At 43.0% G+C, this 24751-nt stretch overlaps 1 protein-coding gene across 3 annotated transcripts in view; it reads right to left on the reverse strand.

The window, feature by feature from the left end:
* Nucleotides 1–23790: 23790 nt before the first annotated feature.
* GRM1 (glutamate metabotropic receptor 1) overlaps nucleotides 23791–24751 on the reverse strand; it is a 297798-nt gene continuing 296837 nt past the window's right edge. Inside the window, exon 8 of one of the 3 annotated variants that reach the window (XM_023750083.1) lies at nucleotides 23791–24748. In XM_023750083.1, coding sequence (XP_023605851.1) covers nucleotides 23791–24748 — 958 coding nt within the window. The remainder of the gene's footprint in view (nucleotides 24749–24751) is intronic. The other 2 variants (XM_023750084.1, XM_023750085.1) reach the window with 2 other exon arrangements.

Genomic DNA, 24751 nt, shown 5'->3' on the forward strand with positions numbered 1-24751 from the left:
CCATCTGAAGACCTTAAACACATACATTAATAATGTCTGGAATATTTTGCAGGAGAAAATAAAACTAAAGGTATTGAAGAAAGCAAAGGGGAATACAATGAATAGATCAGAATCTTATTCTTAATAAGCCTTCAGGCTTAAGCCTCTTAGCAGGTATGGCTCAAATACTCTGTGTGGCTCAAATACTGTTGCACGGCAGAGATAACATTGGCCAGGGTGAGGGGATGAGTTAAAATAATTCACCTATTTGCCTGTGATCTTCAATTGTTTTCTTGTTTAGAAAAACTTGCAAATAGTCTGCATTCTCTCTCTTGGAAAAGCCTGAACAAGTTTGTTAACCACAGAACTGTCAGACACGATATCATTAGAAAAATGTGCTGCCACAAAGCTCTTGGTCACGGGAGGTAATTTTGTCTTGGTTTAGTTAGATGACTTTTCTCAATATTGAGAAGTATAGCCAGAGGGGAGCATGCATTTCCTTTAATTAAAAAATAGCTGTGAACCGAAGGAGTCATTTAACCATGTGGAAATAAGTAGAGAGACTAGAATGTGTTTATCTCCAGCAGGATAACAAGTTGCAAATAAGTGCAAAACATTTCAGGGCATGAATAAACTGAGGATTATTCATGAGATAATATATTAGGGATATATTTCACAAATAATATTTGTGCTGTCAGGTGCCTCGTTCTCACAATCCCATGAAAGTTTCTCGAATTGTTTGTAATCTGGGTGACTCAGAGCTAATCCTCAAATCTTCCCCTAAAGATGGTTTTTAAAGCTGAAGTCACTTGAATCTAAGAAAAGTCAGATATTTTTGATTTGTGGGTTCTGAGTATGCCACTCGCTATGAGAACATAAATAAAGCACAAAAGCTTTCTGAATCCTATTATGTTTTTCTGTAAATGGTATGTGAGGATTTAAGTGAAATAATAAGAATTAAGATAATTTTGTCCTTGTATAAGGTCAGAGGTGGATTTCTTCTTTTTCCCTTCTTTGGTCAGCTACCCAAGATGACAAGCCACCCTTCTGATGGCCTATGCTAGTGCTAGAATTGCAGGTGTAATGCCTAGAGGGAAGCAACTTTTTGTTCAGGGAGGGTATCTCCCATTGTTTGCGAGATTCTGTGAGATCACAGAGTGTCTACGCCTGGGTGAACTTTCTCTGAGAGGGGGCAGCCCTCAGTGGGGAACAAAGGCGCTTTCTGACCTAAGAAGGCTTGGTAGGGATCCCTGTGTTAAGCAGCTTCCAAACTTTAAGATTCTACAGACAAGCAAATTTTCATATAGAACAGAGGAGGATAAATGTAGGGCTGTCAATTTTTGCCATTAAAAAAACACAAACAAAAATCATACCAACTTCACTGTAATTTCATAATACAAAACCATTTTAACACAAGAAACTTAGACGTACATTTGGAGTAGGAAAACTTTCCTTTGGATGGAATAAGTTTAGTTCTATTGTACTGCACACATTTGATTTATTTTACTACAGACTAACAGAAACTCTGTGAAACCAAGTGGGTTTGTGGGTAGGCACAGGTCCCATTGTTCTAAGAAACCTATCCCCTAGTTTTACTGATGGAACTCCCTGTCAGTAGCTTTTAGGTTTAGTTACAAATGTGTTTTTAAAGAAATCTATCCTATATAATAAAAGGCTAATATGCAAATCAACTGAACGGCGGAACAACCGGTTGCTATGATGTGCACTGACCACCAGGGGGCAGATGCTCAATGCAGGAGCTGCCCCCTGGTGGTCAGTGTGCTCCCACAGGGGGAGCGCCACTCAGCCCAAAGCCGGTCTCATGAGTGCAGCTGGGAGCGGGGAGCGGGCCTAAGCCGTCAGTCAGACATCCCCCGAGAGCTCTTGGACTGCGAGAGGGCACAGGCCGGGCTGAAGGACCCCCCATGAGTGCACAGTTTTTGTGCACTGGGTCTCTAGTCTCATATAAAAACTCTTTCTTCTGTTAGTATCTTACATTGGTGCATGCCATTTGTAATAAATAGTGGTAGCCTTGTCTTCTAAAACCCCAGAAATGCAGCCTAAGCTAAATTCCACCTTTGTGGCTATGTTCAGAGAAGTAACTAACAATAATATTGACTAAAACCAAATGTGTTCTGCAATGACGTGACTTTCTTAGAGACAGAATTTGTAGTGTAAGATGCAGCCAGTTCTCACAGCCTCATAACATCCTAAAGATCCCAGGATCCTTAGCTGGGCAGCTGTCTCACTAAGCCCAAGGGAATAACATCACAATTTATTTAATGTTCATAATGCCAATCTGTTGCCTATAGTCTTCTTGTCATAAGATTGCTGTACAAATAATATATATTTCAAGTCATGGTCCAAAAACCTTCCTGCTTTTCTATGACTGTATACATGAAAAACAAAATGAAAGAGATAAAAAAAAATTGGGAAATATCACTGTTAGGAAATCACTAAAGAAACCACCTATAAAAAAGATTTACATTAGAAAACAGAGGTTAGTGAAGATGAAATTTAAATGCTACCATTCAGAATATCAACAGCAAGGAAGAGAATCTGAACTCTCCAAAACGTAAAATGGGGATTCACAGATATCTTATACAAAAGTGAGGAATGGGGCTGATAGAGTTTAAGCACTGGGAAAATACTTCAATAATGCTTAATGAAAATAACTTTTAAATTTTTGTTATTTAATCAATACACTGCTGATCTCCTTTTTTGCTTCCAAGTCATATGCTGTTCTGCAGATAATAATATGCAACTATTCACTAGTGTACACTCTACCACACTTATTTATGCTAATTACTGAGTGATCAATCCTAAATGCCTAACGCTAAACAAGTCCATTTATTAGCTACCAGTTATATCCAATTTTACATAAATGATTATAGTTGAATGTCACTGAATAGTATATGATTATATTCCTTTTTCCTTTAACTGTAGCCTGTGCTTTGGTTTATCTGCACTGCAGCCTCTTCAGTTGATGAATTTATTTTTGTACAAAACTACTTAGGAATGATTGGATAAAATTTAACTCTTAATTAACCACTAATTGGAAAGAAAATATGGAATGTCAAATCTGGAGTTTTTTTCCCCCATAATAAATTCTACGTTTTCCTAGTAAGTTACAAATACCAATTTAATAAATTATACTATCTCATAAAATTAATAAGCATTATCATGAGACAGATTGCCATGTTGGGGCACTAAGAATCCCAAGAGAAGGCATGCTGACTCACTGCCACCATACCATTTTGAAAAGCAGTATGCACTTAAACTTGAATTTTTATAAAGAAAAACACTGCTAATAAAAAATGACTTCCACTGAACCAATTTCACTTTTCTTCACCCTTCCCCTCTTTCACCTTAGAAAAATACATTTTCTCTTCTGAAAATAATTTCCCTTCTTCTGACTGTATACTGCTATTTCATCCATTTAAAATATATACATATACACACACCAGAGGCCTGGTGCACAAAAATTTGTGCACTCGGGGGGATCCCTCAGAGAGACCCCTTGGAGGTGGGACCCCTTGGAGGATGTCCACCTGCTGACTTAGGCCCGCTCCCTGGGGGATCGGGCCCAAGCTGGCAATCAGACATTCCTCTGGCAGCCCAGCAGCCCTCGGGGGATGTCCACTTACCATCAGGGAGCAGACCTAAGCTGCAGTCGGACATCCTTAGTGCTGCTGAGGAGGCAGGAGAGGCTCCTGCCACCACCACTGTGCTGGCAGCCATCAGCCTGGCTTGTGCCTGAGCAGAGCTCCCCCTGTGGGAGTGCACTGACCACTAGGGGACAGCTCCTGCATTGAGCATCTACCCCCTGGTGGTCAGTGTGTGTCATAGTGACCAGTCATTCCCAGTCGTTCTGCTGTTAGGGTTAAGTTACATATTAACCTTTTATTATATAGGATAGAGGCATGGTGCACGGGTGGAGGCCGGCTGGTGTGCCCTGAAGGGTGTCCTAGATCAGGGTGGGAGTCTCGCTGGGGTGCCTGGCCAGCCTGGGTGAGGGGATGATGGTTGTTTGCAGGCTGGTCACACCCCCTTCAGGGTGGGGGTCCCCACTGGGGTGCCTGGCCAGCCTGGGTGAGGGGCTGATAGCTATTTGCAGCTGGTCACACCCCCTTCAGGGTGGGGGCCCCCACTGGGGTGCCTGGCCAGCCTGGGTGAAGGGCTGATGGCTGTTTGCAGGCTGGTCAAGCCCCCCCAGTGGGGACCCTCACCCCCTGGAGGTTTAGCCAGTCTGGGTGAGGGGCTGAGGGCCATTTTCAGGCTGGCCAAGTCCCCTGGTAATGGAAGCTCCCAGCCTCTCCTTTTTTTCTTTTTTCTTTTTTTATTCTGGGATTTATTTACGTTCTATAATTGAAACTTTGTAGCCTTGAGTGGAGCTCAGAGCTGGCCAGGGCAGGGCAGGAAGCTTGGCTTCCTCCATCGCCAGGGGCAACCCACGCCTCCTGCTCACTCCAGCTCCGTGGCCATGGCCAGCTGAAAGCAGGTATCTGGGGTTTATTTATCTTCTATAATTGAAACTTTGTTGCCTTGAGTGGAGCTCAGAGCTGGCCCTGGCAGGTGGGAAGCTTGGCTTCCTCCATCACTGGGGCAACCAAGCCTCCTGCTTGCTCCAGCTCTGTGGCTGCCGGCCGCCATCTTGGTTGGGTTAATTTGCATATAGTCACTCTGATTGGCTGGTGGGCATGGCTTAAGGTGTAGCGAAGGTTTGGTCAATTTGCATGTTTGTATTTTATTAGTGTAGATTTTTTTCAGATACACAGGCATACCCATGTAAGTATGACATTTGGAGCTCAGTATAAGACAGGAAAGACCACGTTGGGAGCTATTGGTAATCCCTAGACCTAAACCACAGTCTTTCAACTCTAGCTACATTCTGGAATCTCCATGACACTTTAAAAATAGTGATATAGTGATGCCTGGGGCCCATCCCCAGAAACTCTGACTTACTTGGTCTGGGTAAATTTTGCAAAAGCTCTTCAGGTGATAGGTGATTCTAACCTGTAGCAAAGCTGAGAACCACTGAACCACAGCAGTGCCCCTCCAACTTAATGTGCATACAATTTACCTTGAAAACCACAGATCTGGGGTGGAGCCCAAGATTCCACATCCCTAAGAAGCTTCTAGCTCCCAGCAGGCTCCTGACAAAGCTTTCTTTAAGCAACTAAGGTTGCTAATCACTGGTTTTGGAGTGCAGAGTCCAGGGAAGAAATTGATGGCACTAATGATAGAGTCCAAATGTCACATTTTCTGGGCAGATCATTCTAGCAGCTGGAGATACTTTCTTTTCTCTCTGAACTTCCCTGCCTTCAATCTCTATCTCTCTAAGAACACTGACCACATTCTGACTTTATGATGAATATTTGTGGCTTTATTCAACATTCTTTAGAACCTATAACCTCTGAGGGCAGTAAAACATAAAAAACAAACAAACAAACAAAAAACTTCACGAAAGGTTTTCCCTAGGCAGTGTCCTTAAAAGAAGTCATTTTAAATAAAAGTATGGCAAACTGAGTATGTGCGGCAACCAGAGCATGTGCCCTGACTGGGGATCGAACTGTGACCTCCTGGTTCATGGGCCGATGCTCAACCACAAAGGTACAGATGTTGGTTTAACCTTTTGGATCAGCATTTTACACATATTGCTCTCTTAGAGAGTTCCAATGCCTATTGCAACAAAAACAACAACAACAAAAACCTCTAAGATATTCTATAGTAGGGAAGTGTCTTTATTTTTGTTTAACTGAGCTTCTACAAAATATTTTCATGTAAAAATACTACTGGTATCTTGTTTTTATACACAAAATTTTGGGAAGGTAATTCTAGTGTAGAAAAGAGATTGGGCTTCTGGTTACAAATCCAAGAAAAAATAATACCACAACTCATAATGTTGTTATGAAGGAGTAAGATTAATAAGGTAAGAAATGATAAATATAATATGTATTAATAAATTAAATGATATGATTTATGTAACATGTCTATTATAGTGCCTGATGCTGTGAGCTCCTTTCTTTTTCATCTTTGTAGTGTCAAGAGTACCTAGGACAGGCATTATGTTACACACACACACACACACACACACACACACACACAAACACACACACACAATTTCCATAAGCCATGATCCTAGTATATTTCTTTTTTTAAAACAGTAAAAAATTTTCCACAATTCACAGATAGTGTCAGATACATTAATGCCACCTAACTTGACCACCTCTTTTACATGTACTCTATTACTAATGGTTATTGAATAATAAGGCATCTTCCCTTTGAAATTCAGCATTTGTTAGTCGTTTATTGATCAGGTATTTAACTGGGCAATTAATGTGTGCAAAGCCCTCTGGGAGTTAAAGGCATCAATAAGTCATGGTCTAATTAGGGACGCCCCGAGGTGCCTCGCTGCACAGCTCTTTTCTGTGCGGACGGTCAGGTGGGCTGATGATGCAGCGGACACAGGCAGTGGTGGTTATGCTTGCTGGGCAGGGCAAAGGCTTGGAGCAGTGCCAGATCCAGTCACTGCCACTTTTGTGTTCCTGGACATTTTACCTACATGTCTAGTCTTGGCATTGCCTGTGAACTCTTAGAGAGCACAATGCATGGCCCTTTGTACATTCTTTATAACTGGCTCCATATGAATCAGTTCTGGATTCATTCTGATAATACAAGAACTGTAAGGAGTCTGATGGAACTCAGATGAAGAGATACTAGTGAGTGTATTCGTGTCTATGTCAAGAAGAGAATATGAGGAATAAAACCAGTGATGTTGTTGTTGTTATTGTTGTTGTTGTTGTTATTGAAGGCACATAGAGTCCATCTTCCAATACTGCCTCTCACATTCCTACCAGCCTCCTTTGGTGTTCAGTCTATACCCCACTCCCACTGAAGGATGCTAGTTCCAGTTGGAAGATGAAAAGTAATGAAGACAGGGAAGAAAGTTCTTCATTTCCTTCAGAGTTCTTTATTGTAGCTTTTCTTCCTCCATTTGGCAGGCTCTATGAGGGCCTCCTAAATTCTTTGTTATACAAAATGTGAGCCAGGATTATAAGTAGGAGCATGAGGTTTAAAAAAAAAAATAGGCCCGGCCAGCATGGCTCAGTGGTTGTGAGCCTCAACCTATGAACCAGGAGGTCATGGTTCGATTCCTGGTCAGGGTACATGCCTGGGTTGCAGGCTCGATCCCAAGTGTGGGGCATGCAGGAGACAGTCAATCAATGATTCTCTCTCATCATTGATGTTTCTATTTCTCTCTCCCTCTCCCTTCCTCTCTGAAATCAATAAAAATAAATTAAAAATAATAAAACTCTTGAGATTTGTACAACTCTTGAGAATTTCTTTTTCTTATTTTTTAAATCCAGTGTCTCTCCTTATATTCTTAAGACAATGATTCTCAAACCTGGCTGCACAGTGAAAACACAGAACGACCAGGCCCCGGCACATGTTATGTATGTTTAAACTCTCTGGCTGCTTCTAAAGTATAGACTGGGTTGAGAACCACTGCCTGAGAGGGACCCCACTATATTTTTCACATTCACTAATGTTAAGTGATTTATCTAAAACCTGGACCTTGAAAGACCCCTAGGATTTTGGTTGTCTATTTCAAACAATGAGAGTGTACTTCTACAGGAAGAATGTAGTCGAAATCATTAGGTTGGGAGGTTCCCATCCTGACCCATGATTCTTAGCAGCAAACTGCTAAATGTGAAAAACATGGTGATATTCTTTTGTATCATAAAGGTCTCAGGGAAAAAATGAGCCCCAATCCTGCTTTTGTCCAGGTGACACACAAAGTAGTTCAACATTTTATGTGAAACCTCTGGAAGAGCTTCCAACAGCTCCCTGAGCAGTGGTAGTGCGTGCATAAGTACTCTTTCTAACTATATATTTGAATAGAAAGGAGAATGGTTTTTGCAAAGGAATTAAATTCAATGACATATCAGGCTTTATTTCCAATATCTTGAGTGATCCTATGATTTCCAAAATGTGCAAAAGATTTTCTTATCCTTCCTTTAACTTTGGCAATGGAGGTGAAGTTCATGTTTAATACTCAACAGTGGTTCAGGACTCTTTCTAGACTGCAGCTTAAGGGGAATCAGCTCAGAAATATTTTTTCTTGGTTTGTTTTAAATATACAGAGATGCTGTTTCTTAAGCCTTTCAGAAATGTTTTTGGAGTTAAAATTAAAGCCTGTCTCATATTTATGTTGTTTGTAAGAATGAGGGACATAGATACTTAATGGTTTAAAGTGAAACTGCTTTGCACATTACACATAATGCTCTGCAGTATCATAATTTTAACACCAGAGCCAGAGAAAAATACAGCTTGCCATTCAATTTTACCTGCCAAAGCCAACAGGAATGGTAAACAGCAAAATGATAACTGGGGAAAACTAAATCTTTCATGAGTGTGTCTTTTTGCTTTAGTTTAGCCTTTATATTTAGACAAATTTAGAATGACCAAATAGGAAGGGAAAGGTGGATAATACTTACAGACCTCAGATCTAGAGGTTCAATCCATGCGGGGGAGGGAGGGAGCAATGAGAATCAACAGCTTTGTGAAGGTTGAACAGACTGGAACAATACAGCATTTGACCAGTAGACCAGTATTTGACTACCTGTTAAAATTCGTAGGATTTGTCTGAAAATCAGTGTAGCAGAGAACCTGATTTAAAAAAAAGTGATAGTAAATAATGCCTTAAATGACATCCTTTTTGTATCTCAGCAACAGTCATGTGTCCCTACAGGATCACTAGGTATTGTGAGTGTGGGCCAGTGGTCAGTGCCCCTTCATAACTCCCATTTCTCTGGGTCTCCCGCTCTACAAGTCTGAGGCTCATTTTTGCAGGGGAGGCTGAAGCCACATGCTCCATTAAAGAGTATGTTTTTCACAGGGAAATAAAATGTATCTAAGCACGTGATAAATGCTACGTATTTCTCCAGGAGAAATAGATTGTATTTTAATCAAGCCAGATATTACCAGCCTGAATGAGCAGAAACTGCTCATCTCTCCTAGAAAAGTATTTCATTCTATCACTGGGGTTCTGCAAAAACCCTGTGGATGGATGCATTTCACCCCTCCCCCAATCTCATAATGTTTAACTACTTATTTAACAAGTTAGGCAGTAAGAAGTTAATTTGCATTTGATTAATAATTAGAAGAAAGTTAGGAACATTAATGATTTTCAATCATTTAAAAGTGTTCACCACCCCCATAACCACTACTTATGGTCAATTAAATACCTCATTATGGAAGAACTAGAGGCTCGATGCATGAAATTCATGCAAGAGTAGGCCTTCCTTCCCCCAGCTGCCGGCACCGACTTCCCTCTGGCACCAGGGACCCAGGCTTCCCTTGCAGACTGGCTTTGTCTGGAAGGCCATCCAGTCTAATTAGCATATTATGCTTTTTTTATTATAGATTAAGGTCAAGTCATGTTCATTTACTTGGGGTGGTAGAACCTTCCCTGAAGGCCTGGTGGCACTCTTTATTATCAGAGTGGGTTTTGATAGAAAGATTGGTCACAAAAATCTATGCAAAAAAATTCTGCCATGAACTAGTCTATGTGGCTTCATAGGAGATCATACATTGTAGCAAAAATATGAAAAAGGTAAACAGAAGAATCTGCACACCCAGGTGCTCTGTTTACTGGGTGCAGTGCAGGGGGTGAAGCAGACTTAGTGGTCTGCATGATTGAGTGTTCTCTAAGTGAGCTCTGGATTCTGGCTATCCTGTTAATTTTGTCATCTTCACTTAAGAGATGTGGACCCTGGTATATCTAAGCCCCAGTCTTCTTGTTTGTACGTTGAGGAGAATAACTGGCACAGGCGATGACATGTGTTCATCATTTCCATCCTTAGGCATTAAGAGGACTACATTTCCCAGCCCCCTTTGCAGTGGGGTTTCAGGGAACACATGATGGACTCTAAGCTAGGGAGTGTGGGGAAAAGGAAGCCCTTCAGTTGCCACCTGGCTCTTACAAACCTGCAGTCATACATTTCCCTGACTGCAGTGACAGAGACCTCATGTTCCATGTAGAGTTGCTACGAGGATGAGGGATGGTGGCCCACCCTGTGTGTGATTTTACATATGTGAGCATAAAATCAATGATATTTTATTAAGGCACTGAAGTTTCAGTTGAGGCTTTCACCCTCCCCTTATCCTTCCTCCTTCCCTCCTTCCTTCCTGATACTATAGCACAACTTAGCAAATCTTGATTAACCCATACTTTGCACAGTATATAGATTAAACAACCTCAAGAATATAATGCTGGGGACATAGAAGTGCATAGTAAGTCTTTTGATACATTTATTATTATTATCATTTTGTATGATCCAAACTCATTATTTTAGAGATAAGATAAAAATGCTGAGGCTTATAGAAATTAACTGATTCAACAGCTAATTTGGTATATGGCTAAACATTTCCAATCTAGGATTCTTTCATATACATTGCAATCGCCCCCTAAGCCAGATGTACCAATCAGTGAAATAAAAATTTAGATACAAGGACTCTGTTGAGTTTAGTCTATTAAAAATGAGAGCTGAATTTATTTAAAGAAAGCAGCTAATTCGTTGATGTTTTAGAGCAGTGGTTCTCAACCTTCCTAATGCCACGACCCTTTAATACAGTTCCTCATGTTGTGGTGACCCCCAATTTCATTGTTACAAATTGAACATAATTAAAGCATAGTGATTAATCACAAAAACAATATGTAATTATATATGTTTTTTCCTATTGTTTTAGGCGACCCCTGTGAAAGAGTAGTTCGACCCCCAAAGGGGTCGCGATCCACAGGTTGAGAACCACTGTTGTAGAGATAACCAAACAATGCCGATCTCCATTTCATAATTGTTAAATGACTCTTATTAGGAACTTAGCTGATTATCTTTACATCCAGTCAAGAAATTTTTTTACATTTTTGAGGAGAAGGATCATTCCTACCTCCTCTTTTCCCCCCTCTAAATTCATTTAATAAACATTCTAGAAGTAATAATGACTTACTTTAAAAAAAGAAAAAGAAAAGGAGTGACTCTTTAAGAAATTCTCAGTAAACATGTTACTTTGAATGAAATATAATTTATTAAATTTCAGAAACATAGAGGATACAATAATTACCATAAATATTTTTTTTACTTCAAGTGCTTTTCTAATACCTCTATAATTAAACATTGATTTTTGAGTTAGAATTTCTTTCTCTTTGTAGCTTTGCATTGTGAGTTAATACATGGCAATGATTCTGCTTATGGAATCAGGCAAATTTCCCTAATTCTGTGGAATCCAGAGCCCTTTGGGACATAATCTACACCCAGTTCCCAAGTGACAACTCTAGAGCAGGCAATATAAAATTTTCATTAGTTTGCTATTCAAACTAAGTGTGCTTATGTACCAAGAGCTTTCAGAACAGTTTTCAGTGTAGCATTTTCAACATAGTATTCAGCATAATTTTCAGCATAGTGTGGTGGTCCAGAGGAGGGAGGGGTCCAGGGAGTGTACTGATTGCTCTATATCCAACCATCTTTGAGATCTTAGGTATGTTACTTCATCATTTTTAGCCTCAGTTTTCTCATTGATAAAATGAGAATAAGTCGTACCTTAAAAGATGTTACAAAGTTAAATATAATGTGCAATACATATTGTTTCACAGGAAATATATAGTAATCATCAACCAGTAACTGATAGCATAATCTTAGAAGCAAGCCAAAAAATATATATGAAAGCTTTGGTGTGAAATAATTCTTTATATTATCCGTGGGATTCAAAAAATTATAAACAATCTAAGTGTCTAACTAGGGGGATGGTTCAATAAATTATAAGATACCCACATAACAAAGTTAATGGAATACTTTTGCTAATGTCAGTAAAAAATTATTTTAATGTTTTAGCTTGTGGATACTACGTAGGTCACTTCGATGCTTTACCTTAAGCCCCTACAGGCTGCATGGCAAATACCATGACATCGCCCAATTCTGTTGAGTCTTTGAAGAGAGAGTATTGCCTTTCATACAACTTGCACACAGCCTGCACCTCTGCCTTTCTCTGTTTCAGCTTCTGTTTTGGCTGTTGCTTGCAGTTACTCTACTTGTCCTTGTGGATGATCCCTGGTTCTCTCCACAGCCACATCTCTTCCTAGTTTGGATGGTGACACTGACCCACATGGTGACACTGACCCACTCTTGACCTCTAACATCCTTTAAGGCTGTTTTCTCCTGCTGTTGCTAAGAGCTCAGTAGCACCTGCTCCTCATCTCTGTTTTGATGTCACCTGCACCACTTTACTACCCCGCTGTAGGCCATACCTCTGCTCCGCTGTCCCAAAACAGGAGTTCTTCCTCGGGATCTACAGAGCTTATCTTTCCTGCTGGATATCCCTGCCCTTACTTACAACTTAGTCTAAATTTTATCTGTGGGGGTAGGAAAGTGGGGGCTGGGAGACTCAACACACCTTTGCCTGTTGTTTTTATATCTTTATCTGTACTGTATCTGCATCTGTATGTATGTATGTATGTATGCATGTTAGTATCTATCTATCATCTATCTATCATCTATCTATCTACATGGAATATCTAAAGCAGATACTATTGGTGCCCTACCCCCTCCTGACTCTCACCTTCCCCACACTGCCCAGCTCTTAGGTTCCAGCTGCCAGCATCTGCAAATCTTTGCCTGAAGGCTTTCTCTGGAGATAGGAGCCTGCACATGGGACACGCGGGAAATAATTGGGATTAACACGTACCTCCCTCTGCTGCAGCCCTTGACCATGACAGTGGGGAGTGGGGACAATTAAGAGGCATGTTCTCCACTGTCTCCAGCAGGACTGAGTTCCGCCATGGTGACATGCATGGAAATGAACCCATGTTGGCTGCCTGTCATTTGTTGCCTCACACCCACTGGCTTATTGGTGCTCCCAGGGATCACCCCCTAATACACAACTTGCACTCAAACCCTCCTCTCATGGTCTGTTTCTGGAGAAACCCAACCCAATAAAATAGTCACATTCATATCCCTTTCCTGCAGTTCATATGAAAATGCCTTAAGGGTGACAGCTGGCTCTGAGCTAAGTGTGCACTCAGAATGTGGCAAGTCTGCTAACAAAATGAACACACTCTTAGGCAGCCACACCAGAATAATGATTAATGTGATCAAAGTATTTGTGTGATATTATGTCTAGCTTTAGATGCACCATTTTTATAATATATTAAAAAATTGGAATATGGCCATGGCCTGATTAGGAGTTTAGGAACCTAATATCAAAGACAACACTGAAAGGAAGCGAAGCTCTCTGGCTAGGAGAATAAGCCAGTAACTAAGGGCATAATCACTGTATTCAAGTGGCTGAAGGAAGTCATGTGCACATGGACTAAATTTGTTCAACCTTTTCCCAGAGGGCAGAACTCTAATTGGACAACTGTTAGAAAAAGGCACATTTTTAGTTCTGGAAAGTGAAGAATTTTCTAACCATCAACGTTTCTTATCAAATGCAAGATCCTAGTCTACAGAAATTGCTAAGCTGAGGACTAAAATCACCTAAATCTATCCCATCCCTTAAAATAAACCAGGTCCCACAGGTAAACCCCTGTGGCTATCACCAAAAGCTCATGTTGGTCATCAGCTTTGGTCTCTGGAATGCTGTCAGACTATTGTCCTGCCATGTGCCTTCCTGGGCCTGCCTCTCAGCTTTCCTGGTCCTCTGACACCTTCATCCTGGGTGTGTGCCTTAGCTCTGTTCTCTCACCAGCCTTGTGAATTAGTCAAAATGTCGTTTTGGACTTGCTCTCCCAGTGTCCAGGGCGATCTGCTCTCTCTCATTGCACAACTGCAGGCAATAGGTATTGAAACCGCTGGCACTCCCCTGCCCTACCCAACTCAGTGGTGGATTCTCACCTGGCCCCGGCCTGGTATAGAAAGAGAAACAGGAGCAATGGGAATAGAATCCTAAATGGGGTGAAACATATTTTAAGTGACTTCTAAATTCACTTTCAACTCTATGAAATTATTGGCACACTCATGTATCATTCTTTCCCTTTTCAGCCTTTGCTATCATTTTCTAAGTTTCATTTCTCTTGCTTATTAATTTACAAATGTTGATTCTCAAACTACCTTGAGAAAATCAAGCCAGTTTTTGGTTTAATGGTGCCATTGTTTCAACTCCCTAAACAGGCTCCATGTTCTCCCAAGCCTCGGTGACTGGTTTTGCCTTTCACTTTGTCTGAAGATGTGTATGTACTTCTGTGTGGAAGGAACCCGCCCAGCCCATGCTTTCCCCACGGATGACTTATTCGCCCTCATTTTAATCAGGTTTCTCTTTAACAATCGTCTTACGTGGAGTTTTCCTGCAGAGGACGCTGTTCCCCAGGCCTGCTACTGCCTTTCCAAACCTCTGGCTGGGCTCTGTGGATACTGAATATCGCCACCCTCTTCCGCAGGGACTCAGATGTGCTGCCTAGTGGGACAGCTCTCTCTGATGCCAAAAAGAAAGGTTGTTTTTCATGAAGGAAACATGTGTCCTTTCAGTCGGCAGAGTTAGAACTAGTAGGTCGAAATTTAGAGCTCTGGACCCCATAAATATCTTGAAATAAATCTTCAGAGAATTGATCTGGGACAACTAGATGGTGTTATAGCACCATTTCCTTTCTTAACAAACAGGTACTGAGAATCCACTTTGTCCTGAAGGTTCAAAAATTAGAAAGAAAAATGGATCTCAAGCAAAAGGTAATTTAAAATCTACTGAGAGACAGAGACCTGTAAACTATAATGATGTCAGGGACAACATGGCCCCCAGCCACCCAAGCTAAAATGTGGTGGGAAATGCCAACTCCTGTCTACTATCCTGGGCTCTGGAGAGGAAGGGAAATTCACAGGCTTAGGATGGGGGGTGGAATTCCTGCTGGGCCACTTAAAGCAGAAATAATTCGGGCAAGTTACTTCAGTTCTCTAAAATACCCATGTGGGAAGATTAAATGAAAATTAATGCAAAGAACCTAGCAAAATGTCTGGCAGAGGGTAGGTTAATAAAATCTTGCTTCCCTTGTCTTTGATTCCCTCTCAGAGGGTTTTCTGTAGAAATTATTGGGGCAGTTACTCACATATCATTGGATTACGACTGCTGTCTCTCCAAATGTCTTCCTTATGGAGCTTCTGGAGTCTCCAAATGGAGATCCTCATGACTTACTATAATATATGGACTACACACTTGAAACATTTTTATTTTTCTTCTTCTTCTTTTTTTCTTTTTACTCCTTTGTTTCTCATTTTCTTTCCTACTAGAGGCCCGGTGCACAAAAATTCATGCACTCAGTGGGGGGGGGGGGCAGGGGTCCATCAGCCCAACCTGTACCCTCTTGCAGTCTGGAACCCCTCAGGGGATATCCATCTGCCAGCTTAGGCCCACTCCCTGGGAGATTGGGCCTAAGCTGGCAGTCAGACATCCCTCTGGCAGCCCAGGAGCCCTCGGGGGATGTCCACTTGCCAGTGGGGAACAGGCCTAAGCTGCATCTCTAGTGCTACTGAGGAGGCGGGAAAGGCTCCCACCACCACCACTGTACTGGCAGCCATCAGCCTGGCTTGTGCTGAGCAGAGCTCCCCCTGTGGGAGCGCACTGACCACCAGGGGACAGCTCCTGCATTGAGCGTCTGCTCCCTGGTGGTCAGTGTGTGTCATAGTGACCAGTCATTCCCAGTCATTCTGCTTTTAGGGTCAATTTGCATATTACCCTTTTATTATATAGGATAGAAGCCTGGTGCATGGGTGGGGGCCAGCTGGTTTGCCCTGAAATGTGTCCCGGATCAGGGTGGGGGCCCTGCTGGGGTTCCTGGCCAGCCTGGGTGAGGGGCTGATGGCTGTTTGCAGGTTGGCCACAGCCCCTTCAGGGTGGGGGTCCCCTCTGGGGTGCCTGGCCAGCGTGGGTGAGGGGCTGATGGCTGTTTTCAGGCTGGCCAAGCCTCCCTGTAGACACCCTCACCCCATGAGGCTGTGGCCATCCTGGGTGAGGGGCTGATGGCTGTTTTCAGGTTAGCCATGGCCCCCAGCCACCCAAGCTCCCAGTGGAGGCTGGCTGGAAGCAGGTATCTGGGATTTATTTGTCTTCTATAATTGAAACTTTTCTGCCTTGCGTGGAGGCCACAGCCAGCCAGGGCAGGCGAGAAGCTTGGCTTCCTCCATCACCAGGGCAACCAAGCCTCCTGCTTGCTCCAGCTCCGTGGCTGCCAGCTGCCATTTTGGTTGGGTTAATTTGCATAGAGTCACTTTGATTGGCTGGTGAGCGTGGCTTGGGGCATAGCGGAGGTGTGGTCAATTTGCATGTTTCTCTTTTATTAGATTAGATGACTTTTCCTCTAAGACACTAAGCTCCTATTTCATGATCTCTCACTCTATTTTCTGGGCACCATGAAGAAACCCCTGGTGTCTCAGCCCCTGAGTCTATAATTCTTTCCTATACAGAACTTACTCCATTTAAACACATCATGATCTCACAAATATGACCTTTGCACCACCATGTTCTCTCCTTGAATGACACTGGGTAGATGGCTTACTGTGCAGGCATTTCTTGGCTGAAGATGTGAACAGCAGAGGCTCCCTTGTTTTGAGGACCAGTGGAGTCTCCATGGAAATGTAGAGGACTAGAACTTGGGGTGAGCAAGAGAATATCCACAAGGTAAGACACCAGGCCCCCTAGAGTGTGAGCCTTGTAGGGCACAGGTGAAACAAAGATGGGGCTCTTAGAGGCCTCTGTGTCCAGAGTTCTGCTGAAGATCCAGGAGTTCATCAAGCCTCACACGTTCTGTCAAAATGACCATAACAATGTCTGCCATGGTGTTGAAAATTTAAATTTTGGATTTCTCTTTTTTTAAAAAAAAATTGTTTTCAGAGAGGATGGGAGAGAGAGGGAGAGATAGAAACATCAATGATGAAGAGAGAATCAGCTGCCTATGGGGATTGAGCCCACAACCCAGGTATGTGCCCTGACTGAGAATCGAACTATGGCCTCCTGGTTCATAGGTTGACACTCAACTACTGAGCCATGCCAGCTGGCCAGGTTTCATTTTTAATTGTCAGAGCTTGAGTTACCACCTTCCTCATGATCAAACTGTACTCTTCTTTGTCACCTACCCTGTCTGTAGATTTGTGTGGTGCTCTCCATCCACCTTTTCAGCCATGGTCCTGTGAGTCACTCTCTCCCAAGGGAAACAGGTGAATATAGAGATATTTACACCAGACAATGGCAACAGCTGAACATTTTAATTCTCTAGGGTGCTATATCTCAGAAGATCATAGGACAGGAATTCTTGTTCCAACAAGAGTCTGGGTCTCACTTCGAGGGAAAGTATGCAATAGCTATGAAAAGAAAGAAAGTACACAGGTGACACACTAACTTAGCTATGTGACTCTGAGCAAGTCATGTCCCCCTTCTGAACTCCACCTCCTCCTCTAGCCACCAAGAATTTGGGCCCAACACTTCGTAAGAATTTGTTGAATCTTTGGAGATAAATAGACTCACTTCCCCACCATGAGCTTTGTCTAGAGTGGAGCTATTATTTTTCCCCTTTAAAGGGTCTCTTGAAATAAAACATCACTTAAAAGAAGATCTTGCTGTAGATGGATATGTTCCAGTATTAGATGAGAAGGGGAATAAAACCACATCCATTTAAAATCTGACAGAGGACCAGGGAGAATAAAACCCTCTTGGTCTAATGACAGGACTAAATTGGGTTCTGTTTCAAGTTGCCATTGAGTTTCTGAGTTCTTCAGAAGGAAGATAAAACAACCTGAAAAAGAATGATGTATATAACGGATTAATTTCCAGAACATTCACAGATGCCATTTATGTTGCAAGTCTTCCTTCCTGAATTGTTATTTTAAAACAAATAGATGAAGCTGGTGAAAGGGAGAAAGAGAGTGAGGAGGGAGTGTGGGAAAGAGAGGCTTTGTAATGACTTCCATGTGAGGACAGCCTGGGACCCCTTTCTCCAACCTCATCTCCTTCCATCCTTTCTTTCACTTTATGGTTGGAACACATCATAATTCCCCAACTTATACACTATTTCAAGCCTCTGGGGTCTTACTTGGACTGCTCTGTGTCCAAGTAGAGTTCTTTTTCCCTCCTTTTGGTACAGATTCAAAACCCTCTGCTTTTCCACTTTCCTTCTACTAGGGAAAAAGAAGAGAGGAGAACAGCCGTGACTGGTTTGGCTCATTGGATAGAGCGTTGGCTTGCAGACGGAAGGGGCTGAGGTTTGATTCCAGAGAGAGAGGGAGAGGATGAGGGAGAAGATGAGGGAGAGGCCATTTTCTTTCTGTGCACTTATTCATTACAACCAGAGCTGAATCCTAGAACAATATAACATGTTCTTGAGCTCCCAGAACCTTTAGTCTCTGGGGGCATTTGAGCTGATACTGTCTTTATGGAACAGACTGACAGATCTCAGAGGGAAGGGGAAGGGGGCTGGATAAAAGAAGGTAAAGAGATCAGCCAAAGAACATATGTGCATAGCCCATGGACACAAACAACAGTGTGGTCAAGGCCAGGGGAGGGACACTGGGTGGAAGTGGGCAAAGAGGAAGGAGGGGAACATCTGTAATACTGTCAATAATAAATTTTTTAAAAAGAAAAAAAATGAATAAGTGACATACCAGCTCTAAATACAAGTTATTTTAAAGTACTGTCCAGTGTAACCAGTCGCAGAAGAAAAACACCATGGCTGAGCTGGCTGTCCCCTTGAAGTACCTCCATGAGGATTTCTCATATTCTCTCAGGAAGTACTTTCCTGGGTTATCTCATTTATTGAACTGTTTACTCCCTGACTGTGTCTTGGGAGGATGGTAAGGCATTCATCTACATCAAGCATGTCAGACTCACAGCCCACGGGCCACATGCGGCCCACAACAAATATTTTTGTGGCCCAGCCAATATAACAGCATGTAAGAAACATTTTAATAAAATTTCGTAACTTAATTTTTCAATATCCTATTATACATAATCTATATATATAAAAGCCCAGTGACCAGAATGGCAGGATGACCAGAATGACTGGAATGACCGCTGGCTATGACGTGTACTGCAGCAGCCAACCAGCCTGATCTGGGCCCCAATTGGCCCCTCCCCTGGCCAGCCTGGCCCCCGATTGGCCCCCAACATCCTGATTGGGGACAGAGCTGACAGGCCAACTGCCCGCGGCCCCTCCCCCCTGCTGGCCCAGCCCAATGGGCCCCCATTGGTGCAGGACGGCCAGACCCCACCTGTGCACAAATTTGTACTGAGCCTCTAGTTATTAATAATGAATACAACATTCGCTAATGACTGATTACTATAATAGTGTTGCATTCATTTCCCTTATGCACCTTACACACAAGTGCACCATTACTCTCCACTAATACTAGCAGCGAATATTTTAGCAGCCGATTGCCACATCCTTAGTCTTGGACTGACTTGTTTGGTGTGCACAACAGGAAATATTTCACTTTTGGAGAACAAGAAAAATAGCTTTATTTGTGTTACACTTATTTGTGCAGTTATTCAGTGTCTGGTAAGTTAATGTTCAAGAAAAAATATTAATTTTTATTAAAATGTTTTATTATTTTATGTTAACGATGACTCATTTATTTCAGCCCTTTGTATTCAGCATGTCTCTATTGAAATAAACCTACGTTTCTATGAAAATTAAAGCTTTTGTTTTTTTGTGGCCCACATAAACTTAAACCTTGTTTATTGGTCCGTATTAGCCTTTGAGTTTGACATGCTTGATCTACATCCTGGAAAGGTGTGTCTTCTCATCAATAATGACAGCTTCAAATGCAGAAGACAACTTACATTTTATAACAGCATGGGAAATGTGTTCCTTATCATGAGTTCTGCTTTCCGTGAAATGGTGTGGAATACATGAGCTTTTTCATTGTACAAAGAAATTTGCTATAACAATTTTCAACCATCGTGACATTTCACTTTGATTATGCATTTACAGCATGTTAGCCAGAGGTTTGAGGAAACCCAAATATGAACATCTATAATCAAGTCAACAGGAATTATTCTGGAATAATTAATTATAATTATCATAATTAAAAATACCATTCAATCCCACCAAGTTCTGTTTATGAATTAACTGAGAACTTTCCCATTTAAATGAATACAGCCATCTTTCAATGCGTGACCTATGGGGAAGTAATCCTTCTCTGGCTCAGTAGCTCCAGATGGGCCCCTATCAGGCCCCAAAAATAATTAATTCTACCACAGTGTATGGATAACAATGTGTTGTTGTTTTTTTAATCTTTAAAAGCAACATGTCTCTGAAAGGAAAACAACAGCTTGCTCTGCACTTAGACAATAATCAAAGGAAAAGGCCTCCTGTCATCTGAGCCAGGCAGCCTGGCACTGGCTGCTGATGGCAGGTGGGTCTATAGGATCATGCCACAGAGTGACAGTCACTCTGGGACAGCTGAGGGAAGGTCCCCCAGGACATCATCAAGGAGAAGACATACAGTGGGGTGGCAAAGCAGCACACCTTAACCCAGAGAAATGCCTTGATGGGGGGAAATGATTCTTAAAAATAGATGGTTATTATGTCAGGCCGATTATCGGCTAGCAGGGCCAATCCCAAATGGAACAGAGCTTTCCCCCTAGATGTGGTTCTAAATGAATTCCAGCAGGAGGCATGAAAGGGATGAAATGGTGCCAGCGTAGGGCATTATCAGTGTGACCTGGTTCCAAAGGTTCCTCTGGCTCCCCTTCATGGAATCCAAAGTGTCAGCAAAACATTCTGTTCCTCTGAGTGGAGGTAGCAACAGATCAAAACTCCGTGTCTCTTACGGGTCTGCACAACAGCGAAAGCAAGTGGAGTGTCTAATCCCAAAAGCTACAATGCAGCCTGTCCATATAAAATTTTCTCTGGTTGCCCTTTGTTTTTATCTTCACCTGAGGATATGTTTTACTGATGAGAAAGAGAGAGAGAGAGAGAGAGAGAGAGAGAGAGAGAGAGAGAGAGAGGAAGAAGGAGGAGGAGGAGGAGGGGGAGGGGGAGAGGTGTAGGGGGAGAGGAGGAGGGACACACACACACACACATTTAATAAATAGAAAATATTTATTATACAGCACTGTCAAGATTATTTGACAAAAGGCAGTAACAAGCCAAACTAAAACACATTTACAAGAAGCTAAACAGCATGTATAAGCACATACATTAAGGGGAAGAGTTTCTGCTCTTTGGGTATCAGGTATGCATGTGTCCATTTCAAATTTTGAACAATTATAATATAAGACCTAATATTCTATTGTATTGAGGAAAACTTTCAATCATAATAGGAGGCATTCAGAGTAATTATGTGACCAATGTTGAATGTGTTCACCAAATGTCTCAAAAAACCTCAGAACAAGCTTACATCTTATAGTATTTTAATAGCAGAAGCAGTTTTCCTGGTCTATTCTTAAAAAAAAAAAAGATCTGAATGCACATATGAAGGACATGGGTTAATGGCCTTATGATAAAAAACTTGTTTCACTAATATTAAAGAGTATACATTCCCTTGCTGGTTTGCCAATTAGTAGACCACCTAATAAGCATAGGGACCATCCATATTTCTCATTCTGCTTCATTACAATGAAAATATGGAACTGAAACCCATGTTTTAATCATAAGGTCTTTCTATCAAAGGTGTTATAAGTGTTAAAGGTGTTACACTTTTTAAAAAAGAAATACAATCCATCCTTGATATGGAACTGACTAAACTTGGCAGTAGAATATGGAGGAGGCAGGAGAAACATGAGCCTCGGCCACTGGATTGATGTTAAACTCTGAACAAATGATGCAGCATGGATTTAAAGAGTCTAAAATGAGTTTTGACTGAGAAATCACAAGCTTCAACATGAAGGAAGCGTATTACAATATGACTGAACATAAGGCATGAACAAAGATGTTTAAGGGGGAAAGATTCATTCCATAAATAATAGAAATCAAAAGCAGCAAGTAAACCTCTTTATTTGGGCTGAAAAGGGGAAGGCAAAAATAAAACAACTGGCTTGCACATACATGGATATTACACACAGCAAATAACAAAAACCTAAAGAAAAGTATGGCCGTGGAAATATAGGAACAAGAATACATGGAAATAAAAATTAAAAGAAAGCAAAAGGTGGTAAATAATTTGAGAAATTATGATCAATCTTATAAGTTATTGTATGCCTTAAGCACATCAAGCTCAAGTAGCTGTGGAAAAGCTTTTAAAAAACCACCCTAGAGTAACCTGAAATCATCTAAATACTGTCATTTCAAGCTTATGTTTTAACTAGATGCCCAGTGCTCAAATTTGTGCACCAGCGGGGTCCCTCGGCCTGGCCTGTGGGATCGGGCTGATGTGTGCAAGTTTATAAAACATACCTTTTTATTTTTACCCACAGTTCTTGTGAACTTTCACTGTAACAGATTTTCAAACCACTTCATTAATAACATTTCCAGATCATAAAATACCTGAAAAGTAAGTGTCCTCTTAGAAGAGGAAGGACCGTCTGAGCAGCATATGAAAAAAATTGGACCACAGCACTCAAACCTTCAAATAGTTCCTGTAGATATGAGGATGGTCTATAAAACATGATTGGAACATAAAAATATCTATATCATATTGGAAAGACAATCTTCTAGTTGCAGGTAGATGGACATTACATTGCACAAATTTTATTACCACATGTATACAAGAACACGTTCACTCGCTAGTTACAGGGACTTCTGTGACAATAGGAAAGAATTATTCATCATTAAACATTTAATTTGCCAGTAGTAGTTGCTATGAGTACACCGTTAAATTCAGAGATGGATTTGTTTCTGTACTTAATGGGAGAAACATTGGCACCAAATACACATACTGCATCTTAGAAGTTCGACTGGTTAAGTATTATTTGCTACGGTAAATGGAAGGTAACAATTTTGCCACATGGTTTGTTCTCTGTAACTGAAGGGCAAAGGAGAGCCCTCCTGGCACTAAGACAAGTTAATCCACGAAAGGTCTTCAGCCACTCTTGACACAATCTCTCGTTCTGGCCTTTCCCCCACTCATCAGTCAGCGAGTATCAGACATGGGAAGCTGAATGTGCTGATTTTGTTCAAAGCTCCAAGCTTATGTATCTATTGTCTAGTTTCTCGTTGCACCCTTCCCTAGCTCTACTGATGAAGCACTTTTTGGTGATAATTTTGCTCTTATTTCTGTTGTTCCGAACACAGCGGCAGGACGCCCATGCACCTTTCTCTAAGTGTGACAGCAGGCTGCACTGTGTCAGGTGCAGTGGGAGAAGAGAGGCCCCTAACCCGGCCAGTTCCCGGGTCTCCTGAAGACCAGGGGTCTGGGCCCCCACCCTCGGTTCCCTGCGGGGGTTCCTGCTTGCCCCTCCCTCACCCCCCTGCTCTGTCTGGCTCCACCAGGCTCCCCAGGAACACCATGAGGGGAACTCATGATTCAACCCGATGGTCCTCACCTCCTGCACCTTTCCAAACTGGCCACGCGTGTGTGTGGGCATGCAATTCTATGCACAATTGTCCAAAAAAAGGGAGATTGTTTTTGTCGATTTTATTTTGATTGATTTTTGTGATAAAAGTTACATACTATACCGGGATTGTGCTTTGTCAGAGTTCCCTTTCTTCCCAGGGAAGACTGAATAATTCAAGAATCGGAATTTTCCCCCTCTGACCTCCCTCCGGGTAGCAGCAGCCTTCTCTTCCCTCCTGAGCTCGCCCTCCACTCCCAGGCGCTCCCCAGCTTTCTGCAACCCTCCCAGGCGCTGGTGCTCGCCGACTTCTCCTGCTCTTCCATGTGGACACCTCCTCCCCTACAGGGTGGAAGAGCTTTGCTTGTAGTCCCTCAGAATGACCGAGGCGTAGGTCACGTTGGGAGGGGTGCAGAGCACGGACTCGGACACCGGGGAGCTGGGCGCCGAGCTGCCCGACGCCACGGAGTCGCGGAAAGGCGAGGGGGGCGTCAGGGCGGGCGAAGCCTCGGGGGTGGGTTTGCTGGCCGCCTGCGGGCCCTCCTCCTCCTCGTCCAGCTCGTCTTCCTCCGTGGTCCCTTCCCGCTCGTACAAGTACTCCTGGAGCAGCTGAAACCTCTCGCTGTCGTCCTCGTCCTCGGCCGCGGGGGAGGCGGGCTCGTCCCCCGACGTGCTCAGCTGCAGCGGGAGCATCTGCAGGTGCTGCGGGGGCGCCGGGGGCGGGTACAGGCACCGCACCCCGTTCCCCGGGCCCCCTGGGCCTGCGAGCACCGCGCTGAAATCCGGGATGCCGATGCTGAAGTTGTCGACCACGCCCTGCAGCTGGTCCAGGAAGGATTTCTGCGGTGGCGGCTGCTGCTGCTGCTGCTGCTGCTGCTGCGGCTGTTGCTGCTGCGGCTGTTGCTGAGGCTGCGGGAGTGGAGGGGGCAAGCCCTGGGGGTCGGCCGGGTCAGCCAGGAACAGGGGCGTCTCCTCCGCTGTCAGGTGGGGCAGTAGCGGCGGGGTGCTCACCGCCGTGGGCACGCGCCGGTGCACCACCATGGAAGGGCTGCTGGGAGGGCTGAAGCCCGCCGGCGGGGCGTCCTCCTCCACGTTGTACAGGGTCTTGGTGCTGGTATCGGAGAAGGTCAGGCTCTTGCCAGAGCCTTGGTAACTTTTAGTGAGGGGCTTGATGACGGCCGTTTGGTTGCAGGCCGTCTCATTGGTCTTCACGTGCACAGAGAGGCGGTGCCACATGTGCTGTCCCTTGGGCACCTGTCTTCCACCTGGTTCAGACCATGACACAGACTTGCCATTAGAACTA

This window comes from Myotis lucifugus, unplaced genomic scaffold (assembly GCF_000147115.1).
Source record: "Myotis lucifugus unplaced genomic scaffold, Myoluc2.0 scaffold_11, whole genome shotgun sequence".
In the NCBI taxonomy this organism is placed as follows: Eukaryota; Metazoa; Chordata; class Mammalia; order Chiroptera; family Vespertilionidae; genus Myotis; species Myotis lucifugus.